Genomic DNA, 18,508 nt, shown 5'->3' on the forward strand with positions numbered 1-18,508 from the left:
AAATCCTACTATACTAGATTAAGCAAATTGGAATTTGTTTCTCTTGTAACAAGACGTCAAGGTGGGAGGTGCACTGCCCAGAGCTGGTATAATTGTTTCTCTGTAGTTAGAGACATAGGCTTTTGCTATTTTTCTGTTCCATTAATGTGTTGGGTTTTATCTTTATACATGTTGCATAATGGTCATAGGGAGGCTGCTGTGTTTCTAGCTTTCTCATCCACTTTGTAATTAGGAAGAAAGAGAGATGAGAACCAGCCAGCCAAGAGTTTTCCTCCCATTTTAATTGGGAAAGTACAAGCTTTCCCAGACGTACCAATCCAAAGGGTTGTTGTTGATGTTTCACTGGTCAGAATTTGGTTCATGGCCATTCCTAGGCCGATCACTGTCCAGGGGTGTGAGAATATGATTAATTTGGATCAAACACAGTTTATCCCTTGGGGCTACAGTAGTGTCTTATCCTCTCTGAAAAGGGTTTTGTTATCAGGAAAGAAGGAGTTCTTATATGTTGATTATGTTTGTGTTAATTATTATTATCAACCTGACAAAAATTTCAACTAATAATTTGTGTAAAGTATCTTGAAAGGCTGACTAACTTGTTGCAAATTTTTATGTTTTGATGATTATTTTTTGATATCACACAGAATTTCCTACACAAACATGCAGGGTAGTGTAGTTAATCCCACGTGCCAACAACCATTAACCCATGAACAGAACCCAATACCACCCTTCCATATTATTTTGAAGTAGGTTTCAGCTATCATTTTATTTGTAAATATTTTAGTTAAGGATCTTTCAATTAATCATTACCACACCAAAAAAAAAATTAACACTAGATGATACTAAGGAATTATTGACAATTTCCTTAGGTGTGATAATGCTATTATGGCTTTTAAAAAAAAAATCCTTATCTAATATAGACACTTAAATATTTTTGAGTGAAATTTTCCAGTTTAAACAAGAAAAAAGTGGTGGATTATAGATGAAAAATAAGAACGAAACTATTGTTGAAGCTGGATGATTTTTGTGTATGAGAATTTTCATAATAAAATTTTTCTTGAATATTTTTTAGTATCAAATATTGATTCAGTTTCTAATTTGTATTATTTGAATCAGAATTTAAATAAGATTCATTTATTGAAATTCATTGTTAGGTCTGTTGGCCTCTCTTATCCAGTAGATTCTCTTTCTCACTCTCAAAAATTGGGTTGTTTATTATAGGGTTTTCTACTGTTTGGATTTTGTTACATCCCCATGGTGTAGTTTATTTAACCTGTTCCTTGAGATTGGAAGTTGATTCCAGTGGCTCGATCAGCTTTTAAGTTCATTTTGGGGGACAAGATTATTTTGTAGGTTATTGTGTTCTCCCATCAGGAGTCAGTAATGTCTGGTGGTTTCTTTTTAGGGGGATCCTAGCAGTCATTGATCAATGCCTAGATCAGTCAGGTCATTGGTGACAAAGGGGTGATGTTCTGATTCCATCTTCTTCATTCGTTGGCTAGAATACTTCTACAAAGAGAGACGTCTCATGCTGTTTGCTTAGAGGTATGGAAAAGGCTTGGGATAAATGTTGGGTTCGTCCTCTTTGAAGTTAATTCTTTGACCCAACTTTAGGAGTCTTTGATAGTGTGCTTGTTATTTAGTATCTAACAAGGATTGTGTATTTCAGAGTTTCTCTAAGGAGACCATACCCTTGCCCTTGGTACTAGGGATGCTTGTTAGAAGGTGTTTTTTGTTTCTAGGCCTTTTCCGTGTTGAGAGCTAGCAAATAGTGTGTGTGTGTGTGTGTATCTCCCCTCCACCATCAATTCAAATTCAGGATCGCAGAATGTGTGTGTGTGTTTTAATCAGCTTTATTGACATAATTTGCATACAAAAAATTGACTTATTTTAAAGGTACAAATGCAGGTTTTGGCACACGTGTAACCACTACCACAATGACAATAAAGAACATTTCCATCACTGAAAAAAAACAAAACCTCGTGTCCTTTTAGGACTGTAGGTTTTTTTATTTCTAGGTTCAGTCCCTTCATTCTGCCTGATGTGTCGGCTGGTCTGGCAAACATGTGAGTGTCTTGGAGCCTCAGCTCAAGGACTGGAGCTCTGTGACACCTTTTCCAGTACCCTGCCCTCCTCAGTGGTCTCTGGTCCGTGGGACTGTAGGGTTTTTACTTAACCTCATTTATCAGACGTCTGCGTCTCCCCTCACGGCTATGATCCTGATTCTCAAGGACACCGAGGACGGTGGAATTAGAACGCTGTGCCACACACGCTCGTCCGCTCTGTCCCATTGTAATCACAGCAGCCTCAATTGAAAGACCAATATTACCACCGGACGTTTACTTAACATTTTACATTCCTTTTTTTTTGCAGTTTGGGGTTCAATACTTAGTTTTATAACCATGAGAAACTAAAAAGTTTATTTTTTTAAAGTGACTTTTCTGAAGAAAATCCCAGTCCTACCCACCAGAACTTTTATTCAGGTACCTTGTCTTAGGAACCTCAGCTTTCACAGGGTTGTATTTCTGGTCTCAGATCATAGAATGCTTTAGGCAACAGAGAGCCACTTTGGAAAACAGTGTGGCATTGTCTGCTTAGATTGGAGATAAACATACCCCATGACCTAGGCATGTTCAACGTAACTGCATACACTTGAGAGCCATGTGCCTAGCATAAGAAGTCATAGCCCCGAACTAACAACCACTCAATGTCCCATAAAAGAGTAGTTAAATTGGGGAGATGGGCTTGTGGTGGGGAAGAGGCCTGCGGAGGGCTTCTGGGCTGCCGGTGACATTCCAACACTAGTGTTCACTTGGTATAAAAAATTAAAACTACATATAATTTTAGGCATTTCCATATAATGTGGGTGCCATTTTACAACAAAAGAAGTTTAAAGAATGGGTGGATTTGAAAAAGAACCAAAGGGAAATTTCTAGACGTGAAAAGAAGTAGATATTGAAATGAAAATTCAGTAGATCCTCTTCCTTTTCTTCTTCCCTTTCTTCTTCCCTTCCTAAACAATTCAATGCAAAAGCTAAGGCGGTGGGGGGGAGGGGGACTGAATATCTGTGCAGGGGCGAGGCAGAGCTGGGTGAGGAGGGAGTTGTGGGGACGACGGGAGGGAAATCACACAAAGCACTGAACAATGCCTGGAACCTGGTACGTGCTCAGCACATGATAGTTACTGTCGTTACTACAGTTGTTAACAAAGGAAATGTTGAGAGAGGGCAAACCCGCCGCCTCTGTGTCCTGTGTCGCGGCCTCTGGGCCTCAGCCTTGGAGTCTAGCTGCATCTGCGGCTTCGCTCACTTTGCGTGGACAGGTTCATGCTTCAAGTGTACAACACACATCACTCACTCTCTGCCCCGGGGCTTCTCAGTGCCCCGAGTGAGGCGCTAATGGAAGCCCTCTTGGAATGCCCACATGCACAGCTCGGGGGTGGGGGTGGGGGTGGGAGTGGGGCGGCCCTCAGCCCCCCGGGTAAAGGTTTCTCTCTATCTCCCTCAAGTGGACGGTTCTGAGAGACATTGTTTTCCCTCGGTAGGGTTCAGTGGGTCAAGTCCTGGTTACCCACAGCAGCGCTCAACTCAGCAATACGTCCTGGGCTAGCTGTTCCTCCCGTGTCTCGTGCCTGTTTCCTGGGGTCGTTCCCACATAACGATTTGCGTGGAAGGCTTTATCTCAGGCTCTGTTTTCAGGGCTAGTCCAGGATAGGACAGGGCTTTAGAAGGTCCTAGAAAGCAGTCCTGGGGAAGGAAGTTGCTCCTTGGATGCATGACAAGGACTCTGTTGCTGGTGGCAAGGGGGTTATTGGTAACTCAACCCTTCCACGCCATAGCCTCACGGTTACCAAGACTTCGCACCGCGGAGGTAGATAGTGAGCACTGGGTATACAACAGTCCTAGCACTTGGAAGACTCGGGGCAACGGTAATTATATGGATTATGGAGTTGGCTGGCTTTTACTAACTGCTTCAGAAGCTTTGCAGGGAGGAAAATGAGAGGCTGTCGATTGAGGGCGTGCTGTGAAACCCAGCAGCTTTTTGGACGCCAGGTCCAGGGGAGGGCTTCACAGGAACAAATCCAGTTACCGTAGGGTCCCTCATTTGCTAGCCCCTCGCCACCGCTTGTGTTGGCTTCTGATTTCCTTCTCTGTTTCACTCTTCTGGGCCCTCCTGCTCCCTGGGATCACCTCCCAGATAAACGACCTGCACCCAGGTGCTTGTCTCAGTCCTGCTTCAGGAAGCAGCTTGGGTTAAGACATGAAGAAGCCGATGGTGGCCCAAATCACCAAGTTGATGACTTCAGAGATGTAAAGGTTTCTCAGAGGAACAGCCAATCAGTATGACTCGGAGTAAGCATCACCACATGACAAATAGCTAGCTTGAGTTGTTACATGCCTGGCCCTAATCCAAGCCCTTCTGTTTGTCACCTGAATTAACTCACAGTAGCTCCATGACATAGGTGTTATTTCTCTCTCATTTGTCCCCTGTAGAGGGCTGAATGGTGACTCCCCCAAAACATACGTCTAAATCCTAACTCCTGGAACCTGTGGATGTCACCTTATTTAGAAAAGGGGTCTTTGCGGATGTAATTAGGTTAAAGATCTTGAGATGAAGTCATCCTGGATTACCTGGGTGGTTCCTAAATCTTCTGACCAGTTTTCTTATGAGAACAGAGGAAGAGCAGTCCCCGTGAAGACGGAAACAGATTGAAGTGCTTCTGCCACAAGCCAAGAAGCACCAGGAACTACCAGACACTGGGAGAGGCAAGTAAGGATCCTCCCCTAGAGCCTTTGGAGGGAGTGTGGTCCTGCCGACACCTTGATTTTGCACTTCTGGCCTCCAGAACTGTGAGAAAATACATTTGCGTTTTAATCCATCAGTTCATGGTCATTTGTTACCACAGTCCTAGGAAACAGATCCATTGTCCCTTCTCCCCCCACTCAGCTCTGCGCTGTTTTCTTCACAGAACATGGATGGGCAGTGCAGCACGTACAGGCACGCCTTTGACAAGAGCTAAATCTTGAGAATTGAGAAAGTCCATGAAAATCGGTATAAATATTTTTGCAGCCTCCCAAAATCTGAGAGCGAATTTAAATGGCCACCCATAATACATGTATACTTATTGAGTAGTCTTGCCTGCCTCTCATGGTGACTGCGGGCACTGTGCCCTGCAGACACATTTTCAAGGTCACCCCTTTTTGTTTTGGAATTTAGGCATGGTTTTTGCTTTGTCTCTTTGCTTCTGAACTTTCCCTGGGCACGGGAACGGAGAAACCAGAAGGAAGACCATTGTAATGCTTTCAGGATGCACTTCTGAGAAGCACAGTGGTCGAACAGTTATTCTTTTGCAAAAGATGTGGAAATGGGGAGAATGGTCCATGTCTAAAAAGAGCAAAGGCATTTAAAAACTGTCACCAGTCAGGATCTCACCTGACAAAACTGTTTTCTGATGCTAGGATTGGAAGTTCCTGAACTCACCACGGGAACTGTTTAATCATGGAAAACAAGGACTCGCTTCAGGCAGCCAGGGGACGCATTTGAAAGTGTCAATCAAGTTTGCCTTTTCTTCTTGTAAATCAGCTTACCCTGAGATGTAGTTTGTATCTTTAAGTTTCACAAGATGAGCTCAGAATAGACATGTTCAGTTTTACCAGCATTACAGGCTTCTGAAATATGAAAGAGGTAATAAGTTAGTAAACCTAGGATGTACATAGAGTCTCTAAAAAATTCCTATTTTAGTAGCTGGGTGGACTGACAGAAACAAGCATTAACTGTTTGTTCCTGGACTATATCAAGTGATATATTCTTTAAAAATTTTTTCAATTCCAGTTAATATTCAGTATTATTTTGTACTAGTTTCAGGTGTACAGCATAGTGGTTAGATAATATACTTTACATAATGTTCCCCCCTATAGTTCCAGTACCCACCTGACACCATACATACCTATTACAATATTACTAACTGTATTCTCTATGCTGTACTTTATATCCCCGTGATTATTTTATAATTACGAATTTATTCTTGAAAATGGTTTAGAAGTGGCCTGCATCCTCCTCTCTGGATGTTTTACATGATACTCTCCCTGTCACATCCTTTGCACCTCCCCACACACCCATCTCCTGATAGATTTGTTAGGAGCCGTGGTATTGGTTACCCTTGGTCTCCCTGTCCACCCCATTCTTGGACTCCGAAAGCCCTGGAGTATGGTGGCCTCACAGGGACCACTGTCTCAATAACATCTCTTATCCCAAACTGTGGCTCACCATGATTTTGTGGTGTCACCTCCTGGAACATGGGGATGGCATAATGTATCTCCTGAAAGTGTTCGGTTTCTGGGCAAAAGGTAAGGAGCAGAGTTATTGGGCCTATAAACGGAATTTCTGATCACTTGGGGGCAGTGATGTGTAGCCTCTGGACTTAGCAGAGGGTGCTTACCATCTTCGGCTGTGGAAGCACACTGCCTTGGTTCCAAGCCTGGCATAGTCTCCTTCTCTGTAAAGTGGGAATGCCGGGAATTGGGAGTTAGCGCTGTTTATATTAGACAGGGCAGGTGATTGCTTAGCACTGTGCCTGGACCATGGCAGGCCCTCGGTCAGCGTTATCTGGGATTGTTCTCATTGGCCAAAGCCGTGGGTCTGTGTACCATAAAGCAGCATATGAAGCCTGCTTTAAGAGGTGATCATAAAGGGCTTTGGGACACAGTGAGGATCATTTCAAACTGATATTAAAAATAAGAAAACCTCCAAGATACGTTAAGTGAAAAAAATCAAGATGTAGCTATTGCTACCATTTGTTTAGACAGTAGCATATGCATAGACTGTCTGGAAGGATTTTAAAAACTAGTCCCTGGAAAGTAGGACTGGGCATCAGGGATGGGAGGGAAACATTGTACCCATATGTCTGTACAACCTTAAAAAAGTAAGATGAAAACCTAAAACAACTAACCAAACCAATCAAAATACCCAACAAAGCTCTCTTACCTCCTTGATTTTCACAGATATTTGCATATAGTCTATCTTCCATGGGTGTATTTTCATAGTCTCCGAGTGCCTTATCTCTCACAGCTTTTCCTAAATAAATTAGTGCAGGATTAATTAAATTAAACCAATTCAGCCACATTTTCCGCATCTCCTCTGCCAAAGAGCAGAATTCCCCATAGTTCTGAAACAAAGAATGCCCTCCTCCGATGGCCTAAAGTGTTGTCTATTGAAGGAAAGCCAAGGACTCATCAAGAAGGCCATAGCCCTGCTTCTCCAAGCTGGAGCCCACCTGACTGATTTTCCCAGCTCCGCAAGGGACAGCCTTTGCCCATCAGATTATGCTTGAGATGGCCAGAGACACGTGTTCTTTCCATATATCTACATATAATGAAATATTATTCAGATTGACAAGTGAAGGAAATTCTGACACAATGCACAATATGAGATGGGCCTTGGGGACATAATGCTAAGTGACATAAGCCAGTTAAAAAGGACAAATTCTGTATGATCCCCTTTCTGCGAGGTCATCCCTAGAGTAGTCAAAATCATAGAGCTGGAAGTAGAACGGGAGTGGCTGGGGGCAAGGAGGAAGGGGGAAGTGATTGGGGAGTTCGTGTTTGATGGGGACAGAGTTCCAGTCGAAAAGATCGGAAGGCTGTGGATGGTGGTGGTGACAGTTACGCAACAGTGAGAATACTTGATGCCACCCAACTGTATACTTCACAGCAGTTTAGATGGTATATTTTATTGTTACATATATTTTACCACAATTTAAAAGTAATTTGAAAAACTTAAAAATATATATTAAGAATTTCAAGCCCTGGCCGGTGTGGCTCCGTTCGTCAGCGTGTCATCCTGGCAACTGAAAGGTCGTGGGTTTGACCCCTGGTCAGGGCACATGCCTAGGTTATGGGTTCAGTCCCTGGTCAGAGAGCTTACGAGAGGCAACCAATCGATGTTTCTCTTTCACACACCAATGTTTCTCTGCCTCTCTAAAATCAATACGCATGTCTTCGGGTGCAGATTTAAAATTTAAAAAAAAAAAAAAAAAAAAAAGAGCCCTGGCTGCTGTGGCTCAGTGGATTGAGCGTCAGCTTGCGAGCCAAGTGTCGCTGGTTCGATTCCCAGTCAGGGCACATGACTAGGTTGCACGTCAGGTCCCCAGTTGAGGGCGCGAGTGAGAGGCAACCACACAGTGATGTTTCTCTCCCTCTCTTTCTACTTTCCCCTCTCTCTAAAAATAAAATAAAACAAATAAATAATTAAAAAAAAAAAGAATTTCAAGACAGCGACAGCAGCAGAGCATTAAACCAAGTGCAGGGCCCTTAGCTCAGGCCCCGTGTGAGTGCACAGGCTGCACACCCACGAGCGCTCTAGATACGAAAAGCTCTTACCAGAGAAACGACAGCAAGTCTACATGGCATTTACCTTCCCCTTTCACGGCTTTTTCTTCCCCTTTTTATTTCTTCACATCCATTTCTGATTCCCCTTTCCCTTCCTCCTCACCCTCTCCCCTGCTACCTACATCCTAAACCCGTGGGGAACAACGGAAAAGCTAAAGAACTTACTTGCTCTGTGCTTCGGTAGTATCCAAAATGCCAGAATTAGGATGGTCACGATTAGTATCAGTAGTAACACCGGGAGCAGTAGCTGCAGGCAGAATGGACAGCTGTCTCCTCCTGGAAGAAGACAGCATTCACCGGTCACCGCGCAGCTTTCCTTCCCAATGACATTGAACTGTGACATGTTCTGGAAAGGGCAACCAGGGCTGTCTCCCAGGTTACCCCAGGTACTGTGCACCCTAGTCCCTGCATTGTGGCGGACACCTGCAACTCCTAAGGCTTACTTACCTTGTTAGTGAAGTTCTTAACGTAAGGAAGAGAAAAGCGGCACAGCATTTAACAGACTGATCAGTGGCCGCAGTGTCAGGGTCATGAGCCTCAGAATGGCCTGGCCATTTATTGGACAAAGCCCTTAGTCATGTTGGCATGATTTCTGTCACTCAGAGGGCTACCGTTTATTGAGTGTTAACTACAGACACCATGTTAAGCACTTTACATGCATTGCCTTATTTGTTAGCATCCCTCCCATTTTACAAATGAGTTTGGCTCAGAGAGGTTAAGTGACTTTCTTAAGGCCACACAGGCAGTAATTGGAAGGGCTGTGATTTGTGGGCAAGAGCCTGCTTCTGGGGCCTGACTCCCATGGACGGCCTCACTTGTTCAGTACTAACAAGCCAGGGTGTGGGCTCTGTTCTCTTGGGGATGAGGCCAGGAGGAGTGTTCAATGCCCGAGCACGCCTGTTGCCTGTGCTGACCTAGCTTTTGTCCTACCCTCCTCCTACCTCGATCAATATCCCCTCAGAAGAAACTGGAAGGCCAGGTTTGAATCCAGAATTCTCAGACTCCTTGGAGTTCTGCACCAGAACACAGCAGCATGGGGGAGAGATGGCCCCAGCTCTGGGCTGGCCCCCTCCCCACCCAGGCTCTGACCTGCACCTTAAGGGGCCTTGCACACATGTGGACCCCAGACTGCATGTCCAGATGCCATTCACACCCCCCTCAAGCAGCTCCCATAGCTTGGGTCCGGGAATGCTCGCATCCCCACTGTGGTCCACCCTTGGGGGAGGATAAGCTGGGATAGAGACTTGTGTGGGTCCTGATCTGACTGGGTAGGGAGCGTGGGGCAAGGTACCCAGAGTGAAGTGTAGAAAAGTAGGGATATGGGGTCCGGGGTGGTAGAGTCCCATGGCCCCCTGGACTCCTCAGACTGTGAAAATGTTCATGGCCAAGAAGCACCATAGCGGTGCCCTCAAAACACAGGGAAGAGACAGGCGCCCCTCTTGCCCCAAGCTCATGGTGGCACTGAAAGTCTAGATTCACCAGGTGTTAGCAGTGGGGCAACACACAGTCAAGCAGGCGTCAGAAGCCAACGAGAAAAGCATAAGAAAAAGAGACCTGACAGCTCTGAGAGATGCGAATCCCAACGTGCTTGCTTAGGACCCCAGCCGTGGCAGGAAGGCATGAAGTCTTACTACAAGGTCCCTTCCTGCCACAGTGTCCAGGCGGCTCTTCATTTTTTTGTTTTGTTTTTATGGCAGAAAGCAGTCCCATCACAGCTCGTGTGGACCCTACCAAAGGAAAGGCACTTGGAAGTAGGTGGCCAAAGTGGGAAGTGGACAGGCAGAAGAGGTTTCTGGAAGCAAACCCAGGCCCTGCTGAAGGAGCTCGGGTAGACCTTACCTGCTGAGGGTATGATGACGAGAGGACTGTATTTTGCATGGCCAGGAAGTCTGTTTTTAGCTTTGCACTTGTACTGTTCCCCTCCAGTGTTCTTGGTTAAGTTCAGTTCAGCAGGCTCCCTTTCACGCATGGTAATAACTGGTGACATGGGAATGTTTTCCTCAAAGAAAGTATAATCGATGGGCAGGGAGCCGTGGGACGAGATGCAGCGTAGCGTTAGGTAACGGTTGGTTTTTTTTGCTATGGTCAGCACTGGAGTGGTCACTGGGTCTAGAAAAATGCAAATGCGTGTGATACAGGGATAGTCAGGTTGGGTTCACTCTGTCCATAAACATGGATTGAACCCCTCCCCTATTCCTCGATGTGGACCCAAAGGTGAAGGACACCCTTCTTGAGAAGAAGCTTGCAGCCCAGCGAGAGAGGCCAATGAGTATGTGGCTGACCCCATGCCGTGTGACTTGACCCAGGTGCTGAGAACGCCAGAGGGTGGAGGGTGTCTCTCTGCTTTGGGGAATCAGAGTGCGAACGTGCCTTTCATCAGAATTCATAATCTCTTTACTGCTGATAACAATTTTGTGAAAGATCCAGTTCCAAGTATGAAGTTGAGAGGTACTTTTATTCCCAATCCTTGTTAAGTGCTGGCAAGGGGAACAGGGAGCCCACTGTAGAATGCAAAAGAGTCCTGCAAATCACAGGGCCCCGAGGAATGCTGGCTCTACTTACCGGCCAAGGTGAAGTTGAACTCATAACTGTACCTCAGAAAATGGCAAACTTGCGCTTTACATTTGTAGGGCCCCAAATCATCAGCTTTTGAGATGCTTAGGTTAAAAGTCACGGGTTCACCTTTGCTGTTCTGGGTTCCCATGTGAGTTTTATTCCGAAACAAAGAATAGGTGATTTGTAGTGATCTGTTCTGGTTTGAACAAATTATAGATACATTTTGACCCTTCATGACTACATTTGTTTTCGAGTCCAAACTTGGAGAAGCGAATCCTGGAAAACAAAATCACACAATAGAAAGTTCTTGTTAACGTTCCTTGATAATAACTCAGTGGTCATGGCCACATTTTATGGGTCAAGGTGGTGGAGACACTGTTCTTAGTGAACTTTCCTAAGGGGGCGTTTCTTGCCTACACAGCCAGGCTGACCAGGGTGTGACAAAGTCTCAAGGCCTACAGAGGTCCCTCCCAGTGAGAGATCATGGCCTTGAGAAGCTCTTTTGTGCTTGCTGTCTCTCTGGCTAGTTAAGCACCTGAAGTAGACTCTCTAAAGACTGTCTATGCTGACATAGAAATATTCAAGTTCCAGATTCTAAGACCAACTATGTCTGGTAGCTTGTTTTGTCCATTATTTATTTTAAATTTCTTATTTTGGAAAATCAGAACTTTAGAATAATAGTAGAGAAGAGTGCAAAATGGTCCCCCATGATCTTATCACCCAGCTTCAACAATGATCAACTCATGGGCCAGCCTGTTACATTGCCCCCCACCCCTTTCCATTATTCTAAAGCATACCCCAAACTGCATGCTATTTCATCCATAAATTTCAATATTGAGAAAGAGAAAAGCAGCCCCTGACAGTTGGGAACTGTCCTATCTAGGACCTGACCTGTTACTCACAGCTGGAATATCAATGTAGGCGAAAGTCACAAGCCCTCTGCCGGGGGGCCTGCAAGCGGGCCCCCCTACCCAGGTGTCCTGTGATCTCAGCCTGCAAGAACTTGCAAGCGAGTCTTGCTGACGCCAGCAGCTGCACACGGCTCCTGGTAACTGAGTCACAAAAGCCAGGGAACAAAAAGAGCTGAAGACCTAAGCCTCCTTCCCATAGTGATAACATCAGATGTGGTGCAGACCCTTGGACCCTTACTCACACATGATTCTTGGGGGCCGGTTTACAAGTCTCTAAGAATAAAGAAGCTTGAAAATTAGTGTCTCCTCTCTCCCATAGCAACTATATCAGATGTGGAACAGACCCTTGGACCTTTGTGATTTACCGCTTTGCTCTGTCGCCCTATAGGTTAATGTTTATCCCTCTTAGTGGGATCACGTAAGCCTTTTAGTTCTGTAGCTATATAGGTTAATGTTTATTCCTTTTAGTGGAAAGAATGTTTGTTACTATGTAAGCCTTTTTAGTTTCTGTTTAGTTTTACTTTAAAAAAAACTTCTGCAACCCAATAAAAGGAATGGTCAGGCTGTGAACAATCGCTGATAACCAGAGAAAGTTATAGCCCTCCGTTCATTGCTGGCCACTCATCCTGCTTGCTGGACTTAATCTCAGTGTCTCTTTCCACAAATATTAATGCAACAATCAATAACTGGCAAGGCCACGCTATGACCATGTTGGATCAAGACAAAAACAAGATGACACCATAATCATGTCTGGACACAAATAAAGACATGAACATTGTCCAAAGCACAAAAGAGGCCAAACATCCCCCTAAATTGACTAATAATTGTGACTGCTGCATCTTTATCGGTCACAGCTTTTGCTTTGCTCTGTTTTTGCCTTTTAGATGAGAATTATTAAGATACCCAGTTGCATCATTATTTCCGCTTCCTAAAAGGATCCAATCTAGAGAAGAACCCACAGCTTTGAATCTTCCTCCAAATCACCTAACGCAGATCCAAACCTTATCATAAGACCTTTCTAACACCTTTCTTGCTGCAACATCCCATGATTTCCATGGTAGAGATTTTTCTCCCCAAACCCAACTTTGTTTAACTACACATGTATCCCTGGTGATCTTTGGCTAGAGGACATTGGTAGTTTATATGTCTAAAAGATAAGGACTCTTTGTAAACATAACAATTACCATCATCACACATAAAACTTAATTATATATATATATTTTTTCTGCTTAGTTTTTGCTTTTATTTTTTTTAAGATTCTGTTGTTGATAGTTGTGATTTTGTTGTCATTTTAATGTTCATAGTTCTGATCTTCTTTTTCTTAAATGAGTCCCTTTAACATTTCATGTAATAATGGCTTGGTGGTGATGAACTCCTTTAGCTTTACCTTGTCTGGGAAGCACTTTATCTGCCCTTCCATTCTAAATAATAGCTTTGCTGGATAGAGTAATCTTGGTTGTAGGTCCCTGCTTTTCATCACTTTGAATATTTCTTGCCAGTCCCTTCTTGCCTGCAAAGTTCCTTTTGAGAAATCTAATAGGTTCTCCTTTGTAGGTAACTCTCTTTTCTTTTGCTACTTTTAATATTCTCTCTTCATCTTTAATCTTTAGCATTTTAATTATGATGTGTCTTGGTGTGGTCCTCCCTGGGTCTAGCTCGTTTGGGACTCTGTGCTTCCTGGACTTGTATGTCTATTTCCTTCCCCAAATTAGGGAAGTTTTCCTTCATTATTTTTTCACAGAAGCTTTCAATTTTTTGCTCTTCCTCTTCTTCTTCTGGCACCCCTATGATTTGGATGTTGGCACATTTAAAGTTATCCCAGAGGTTTGTAAGCCTCTGCTCATTTTTTTCAGTTCTCTTTTACTCCTTCCATACTGGTTGAATGTTTATTTCTTCCTGATGTTCCAATTTATTGATTTGAACCCTGGTTTCCTTTCCTTCACCACTAGTTTCATGTGTATTGTCCTTCACTTCACTTAGTATAGCCTTCATTTCTTCCCGGTCCTGCTTAATCTTTTCTGTCAGATCTGCGAGCATCTTTATCACCAGTGCTTTAAACTGTGCATCTGTTAGGTTCGCTATCTCCTCATCCGTTAGGTTCGCTATTTCCTCGTCGCTTAGTTCTCCCACTGGAACCTTCATCTGCTCCTCCTTTTGGGCCGTACTTCTCTGTCTCCTCATTTTGACAGCTTTCTGTGTTTGCTTCTGTGATATAGGTAGACCTGTCATAAGGGGTGGAGCCTTGGGTATTCGTTAGTGCTGATGACCCATTTCACCAAGCTGTGGTGCTGTATGTGGGGGAGGGGTCTGAGAGGGAGCAGTGTCGGTTGCCCGCTGCTTTTCCAGGCACTTCTCCCCCTTCCCATGCTAAACCTGCTGCCTCCATTGAAAGACCAGCAGCTTCTTCCTCCGCCCCAACCCCCACTGGCTTTCAAGTCAGAAGCAATGTGGTTCTGTTTTCCCCGGCGCTGGAACCATGTGCTGGGCGGTCTGGTTTGGGTTTGGGATTGGTCTGGTCTGGGGCTGCAATTGCTTCCCAGGTTTAAGATGTCTGACTTTGCTTTCGGCCATATAGCTACCATCCCTGCGTCGCTGCCGCTGTGACTAGTCCTGCTGCTGCTGCCAAGCTCCACCCCTACAGCCACGTAGCTCTGCCCCTCCGTCTGTCTGTCCAAGCTCTGCCTCTCCTACTTTTCTGGCTGAATATTTCTTCTTTATTTCTTTGTTGAACTTTTATATAGTTTGATTTCCTGGATCTTCTGGGTTTTCTTAGTTTTGAAGTGGTTGTAAATTCCTTCTTAGTTGTGAGGGAGAGGTAGTAAAACCCGCTGAGGTTATTATTCTTATTGTTCCATTTTTTGGCCATGGAAGCATCTCTAAACTTGCCCCTGAGTCCTTTGACATGATCCCGATACTCTTGACAGTATGTTTGTGTTTTATTATTCAAAAATGCCAAGGAGGGGAAATAGGCCTCATCAGAAAATTTCATGTAAGAAATAAGATTATGAAAGAATTTAGAGAAATATAGGGAAATATTTTTACATCACCTGCTAGGAAAACGTCTTCCAAATAAGACACACAAAATAGCAGCGATAAAGAAAAGACTGAAAAAATTGACTCCCCTAACACTTGCAACTTCTCTATGGCAAATTTAAGACAAGTGAAGAGAGCGTAGAAGAAAATACTACGTAAACCACAAAGAAAGCAGAACGTTTTTTATATACATCAACAGCAAATCAATAAGAAAAAGACACACAATCAAATAAGTGGGCAAATAATATAAATAAGTAATTTCTAGAAGAAGAAATGAGGGAGGCCATTAAATAGTGCTGGGGTCAAGGGGTGGCTTGGGTGGAGGAGGGAGGTGCTTAGACCCCTCAAAAATGCCGTCGACCTCCCTCCTCTCTTTGATTTGGAGAACTAACATTTTCTCAGCTTAGCTTCAAGACGAGACCTCACCTCTCTTTCCAGCTGGATGGCTATTCTTAAATTTCCTTTATAGGGGAAGGCTGGAGCTTTCATGGTCAATAAACATGGAAAAGATGCTCAGCTGCACAAGTGATGAGGCAACTGCAGACTGTAATATTATTTTTTACTCAGCAGATTGGCGCAAATTAAAAATCTGATCGTAGCCCTGGCTGGTGTGGCTCAGTGGATTGAGTGTTGGCCTGTGAGCCAAGTGTTGCTGGTTCAATTCCCAGTCAGGGCACATGACTAGGTTGCACGTCAGGTCCCCAGTTGGGGGCGTGAGTGAGAGGCAACCACATAGTGATGTTTCTCTCCCTCTCTTTCTCCTTTCCCCTCTCTCTCTCTAAAAATAAATAAATAAGTAAACAAATAAATGGATTATTAAAAAAAAAAAACTGATCGTCTCCACCTTTAGAGAAACACTAAAATATTGGAAAATATACTCCCATGAGAGAGGTCACTATTGGTGACCATGTACAAGTTCAATGTGTTGGGAGGATCTCTGGAGGAATTTAAATGGACATGCCCTTTGACCCCACAGTTTCACGTCTAGGATCTTATCCTACAGAGATGCTCTCACACTCTCATGTGTCCACAAAGGACATTTTGTATGAGGGTGTTTATTGTGGCATTGTTTATATTACCCCCTCCCACCCCCCAAAAGGGAAAACTTGGGGACTCCTACGGGCCCGTGTGGAGGACCAGGAGTGCCCATTCCCTTGCCCCCCATTCCCCTTGCTCCTACAGGCCCTTGAGTTGGTCCAGGAGTTGCCTCTCCCTTCCCTGCCTCCACCCTTTGTTCCCTCAATAAACCTGTTGCCTCATCCCCCCCCCCCCAAAAAAAGGGAAAACTCGGTAAGAGGATGGTGAAATGAATTATGGCTGAGTCATAAGTCATATTATGAAATGCCATGCCAGTGCTGGGAGAAAAAAAGAGCTAAATACACATTTACTACTTTAAAAGGTGTCTGTGATTTATTGTAAGCAAAAACGGGACAAGTCACAGAAGAGTTTGTTTATTATGATATTGAAGAGAAAATGACTCTTAATAGCTTTAGCTTCTGCGAGTGGAGAGGGGAGAGAGATTGGAGTGGGTGTAGCAGAACTTTCCCGTTTATACGCTAATAACTTGGGCTAGCATTTCCCGGCGGCTTACTATGCGCCAGGCACCTTGCTGAAGGCTGTGGCTTGTCTCACTCAGTCCTCACAACAGCCCTCTCGGGTAGGTGCTTTTATTACCCCCATTTCACAGAGGAAAGAGATTTAGCTTAAAGGTGTTGCCTCGTGTACGCAGGCCACCCGGCTTAGGACCACAGCTATGGTTAGTCCAGCTTTGTGATGATAAACTGCCTCCTACTATATATATTGTACAACATCTATGTATTTCTTTTTTTTGTCTTTTTTCTCTATGTGTCAACTTTTTAAAAAACTTTCCTTTTTATTGTTCTTTTACAGTTGTCCCAATTTTTCCCCCATTGCTCCCCATGGTCCCTCCCCTCCCCCCACTCCCACAGTCAGTCCCAACCTGGTCGTCCATGTCCATGGGTCATTTATACTAGTTCCTTGACTAGACCCTTCCCTTTCTTTCCCCCTTATCCCCTCTCCCCCCTCCCCTCTGGTCACTGTCAGTCTGTTCCTTGTTCCCATGCCTCTGGTTCTATTTTGCTCGTTTGTTTCTTTTGTTCATTAGGTCTAATATATATTTTTAATGCTACTTGGAATTATTTTACACTGACTGTGTATTGCTTTTCTAATTAAAAAACAATTACAGAGGAAGAACGAAACTTTTCATTGTAAAAACCAATCTCTGTATTTTATCTCTGAGTCTCGGGAAAGATACTCCAACTCCCTCCCCAAAATCATTCCATTTTAAACAGCAGGTAATGGAAAAGACTTTACTCTGGTCATTTATCTAAAAGTATAGAAAAGCTTATTCATGAGTGACCATGTTTAAAGCTGACCATCCACTGTTTGCTTTTTCTTAAGACAGTTTAAGAGAGAAGTAAATGAAACTTACTGTTTGTTTCTTTCATCGCCTTACAATCCAATTCTGCTTTTAGAGTCGAAAGAGAGAAAAGGAAGACAAAAAATCTCTTTCTCCACATCATGGTTTGGTTTCGAGATGCAAGCCTTAGATGTGACAAAAGAAAAAATGCCCCAGTGTGTTCAAATGGCTCCCCGTTCTCCCAGGAGGTGCGGGCTTAGAGAACTTCCTCCTTATTGACCAAGTGGTCTGAAAAAGCTTGTCATATGACTGGCTGGTGTGACGAACCTGTCTTCCTCAATTACTTCTCGTAAGAAGAGAGAGAGAGAGTAGGCTGGGCAAACTCAGGCGGGATGGGAACTTGAACAGCGGGAAAAATAAAATAAAAAACATGACTGTTCTATTGTCTTTGTGTAAACCCATCTCTCTCTGGATTTGGCCTATATCAAAAGGAACATTTTGGAAGTTGGCTTTAGTTTTGGGAAGCGAATATTGACTGTTTAGAGCAGGCGCGCACAAGCATGGCATCAGAAATACCTGCTTTTGTTACATGTTGATTCTGAGGCCCCACTACAGACTCCCTGGGGGTGAAACCTGGGACTCTGGATTTTAACAGCCCCAGCTGTCTCAGAGTCTCCGAATTACATCCCAGAAGGTGTTGTGTAACCCTTCTACCTGGTCCAGAATTCTCCTGGCTCTGTGAAGTGTATGCAGATGGAGCCACACATTCTGGTGTCCCTACTCTGAAGTGGGCAGCAGGCAGTGCTAAGGGACCTCCCAAGTGGAGGGATCTGTGACTGGGCACCTTGTTGCCACCCAGGGTTGGCCCTGTTGATCTCACACATTCCTGTGGCCAGGTCCCCTCTCTGTGGGGAAGCCAGGTCCCTGCCTGGCTACGGGTTCTTCTAGGACATCATCTAACTTCTAGTAGTAGCTCACCCCTGGTGCTCCTTGCTTGGGCTCCCTAGATCCCCACCCATGGTCATCAGTCATTCTCAGTCCCACACCTAAGCCCCACCGGGTTCTGAGCAGAGCCAGGGCCTGCTGCTAACACCCCAATTTCCTTCCTGGCGGGCCACTGCTCTCTGGAAACAAATCCTCTTATTTAGCCCTTGGTTTGTAAAAGGCCTTAATTTCCTTCTGACAGCAAAAATTACTTCTCAGGTCCCTACTTTCTAAAAAAGACGGCGCTCAGGGACTGGCGG

General features: G+C 44.3%; 1 protein-coding gene across 1 annotated transcript; it reads right to left on the reverse strand.

Moving 5' to 3' along the window:
* Positions 1-4,048: 4,048 nt before the first annotated feature.
* Positions 4,049-17,503, reverse strand: MILR1 (mast cell immunoglobulin like receptor 1). The gene is made up of 8 exons (XM_090291009.1): positions 17,337-17,503; positions 10,947-11,216; positions 10,224-10,493; positions 8,550-8,660; positions 6,982-7,071; positions 6,265-6,333; positions 5,586-5,666; positions 4,049-4,845 (listed from the first exon to the last, which is right to left on the reverse strand). The coding sequence occupies exons 1-7, from the start codon at positions 17,425-17,427 to the stop codon at positions 5,614-5,616; spliced, it is 954 nt and encodes a 317-aa protein (XP_090147135.1). The 5' UTR covers positions 17,428-17,503; the 3' UTR covers positions 4,049-4,845; positions 5,586-5,613.
* Between the last annotated feature and the right edge of the window lie 1,005 nt (positions 17,504-18,508).

The sequence above is a fragment of the Furipterus horrens genome, unplaced genomic scaffold, assembly GCF_987537825.1.
Source record: "Furipterus horrens unplaced genomic scaffold, mFurHor1.1.pri manual_scaffold_11, whole genome shotgun sequence".
NCBI lineage: Eukaryota > Metazoa > Chordata > Mammalia > Chiroptera > Furipteridae > Furipterus > Furipterus horrens.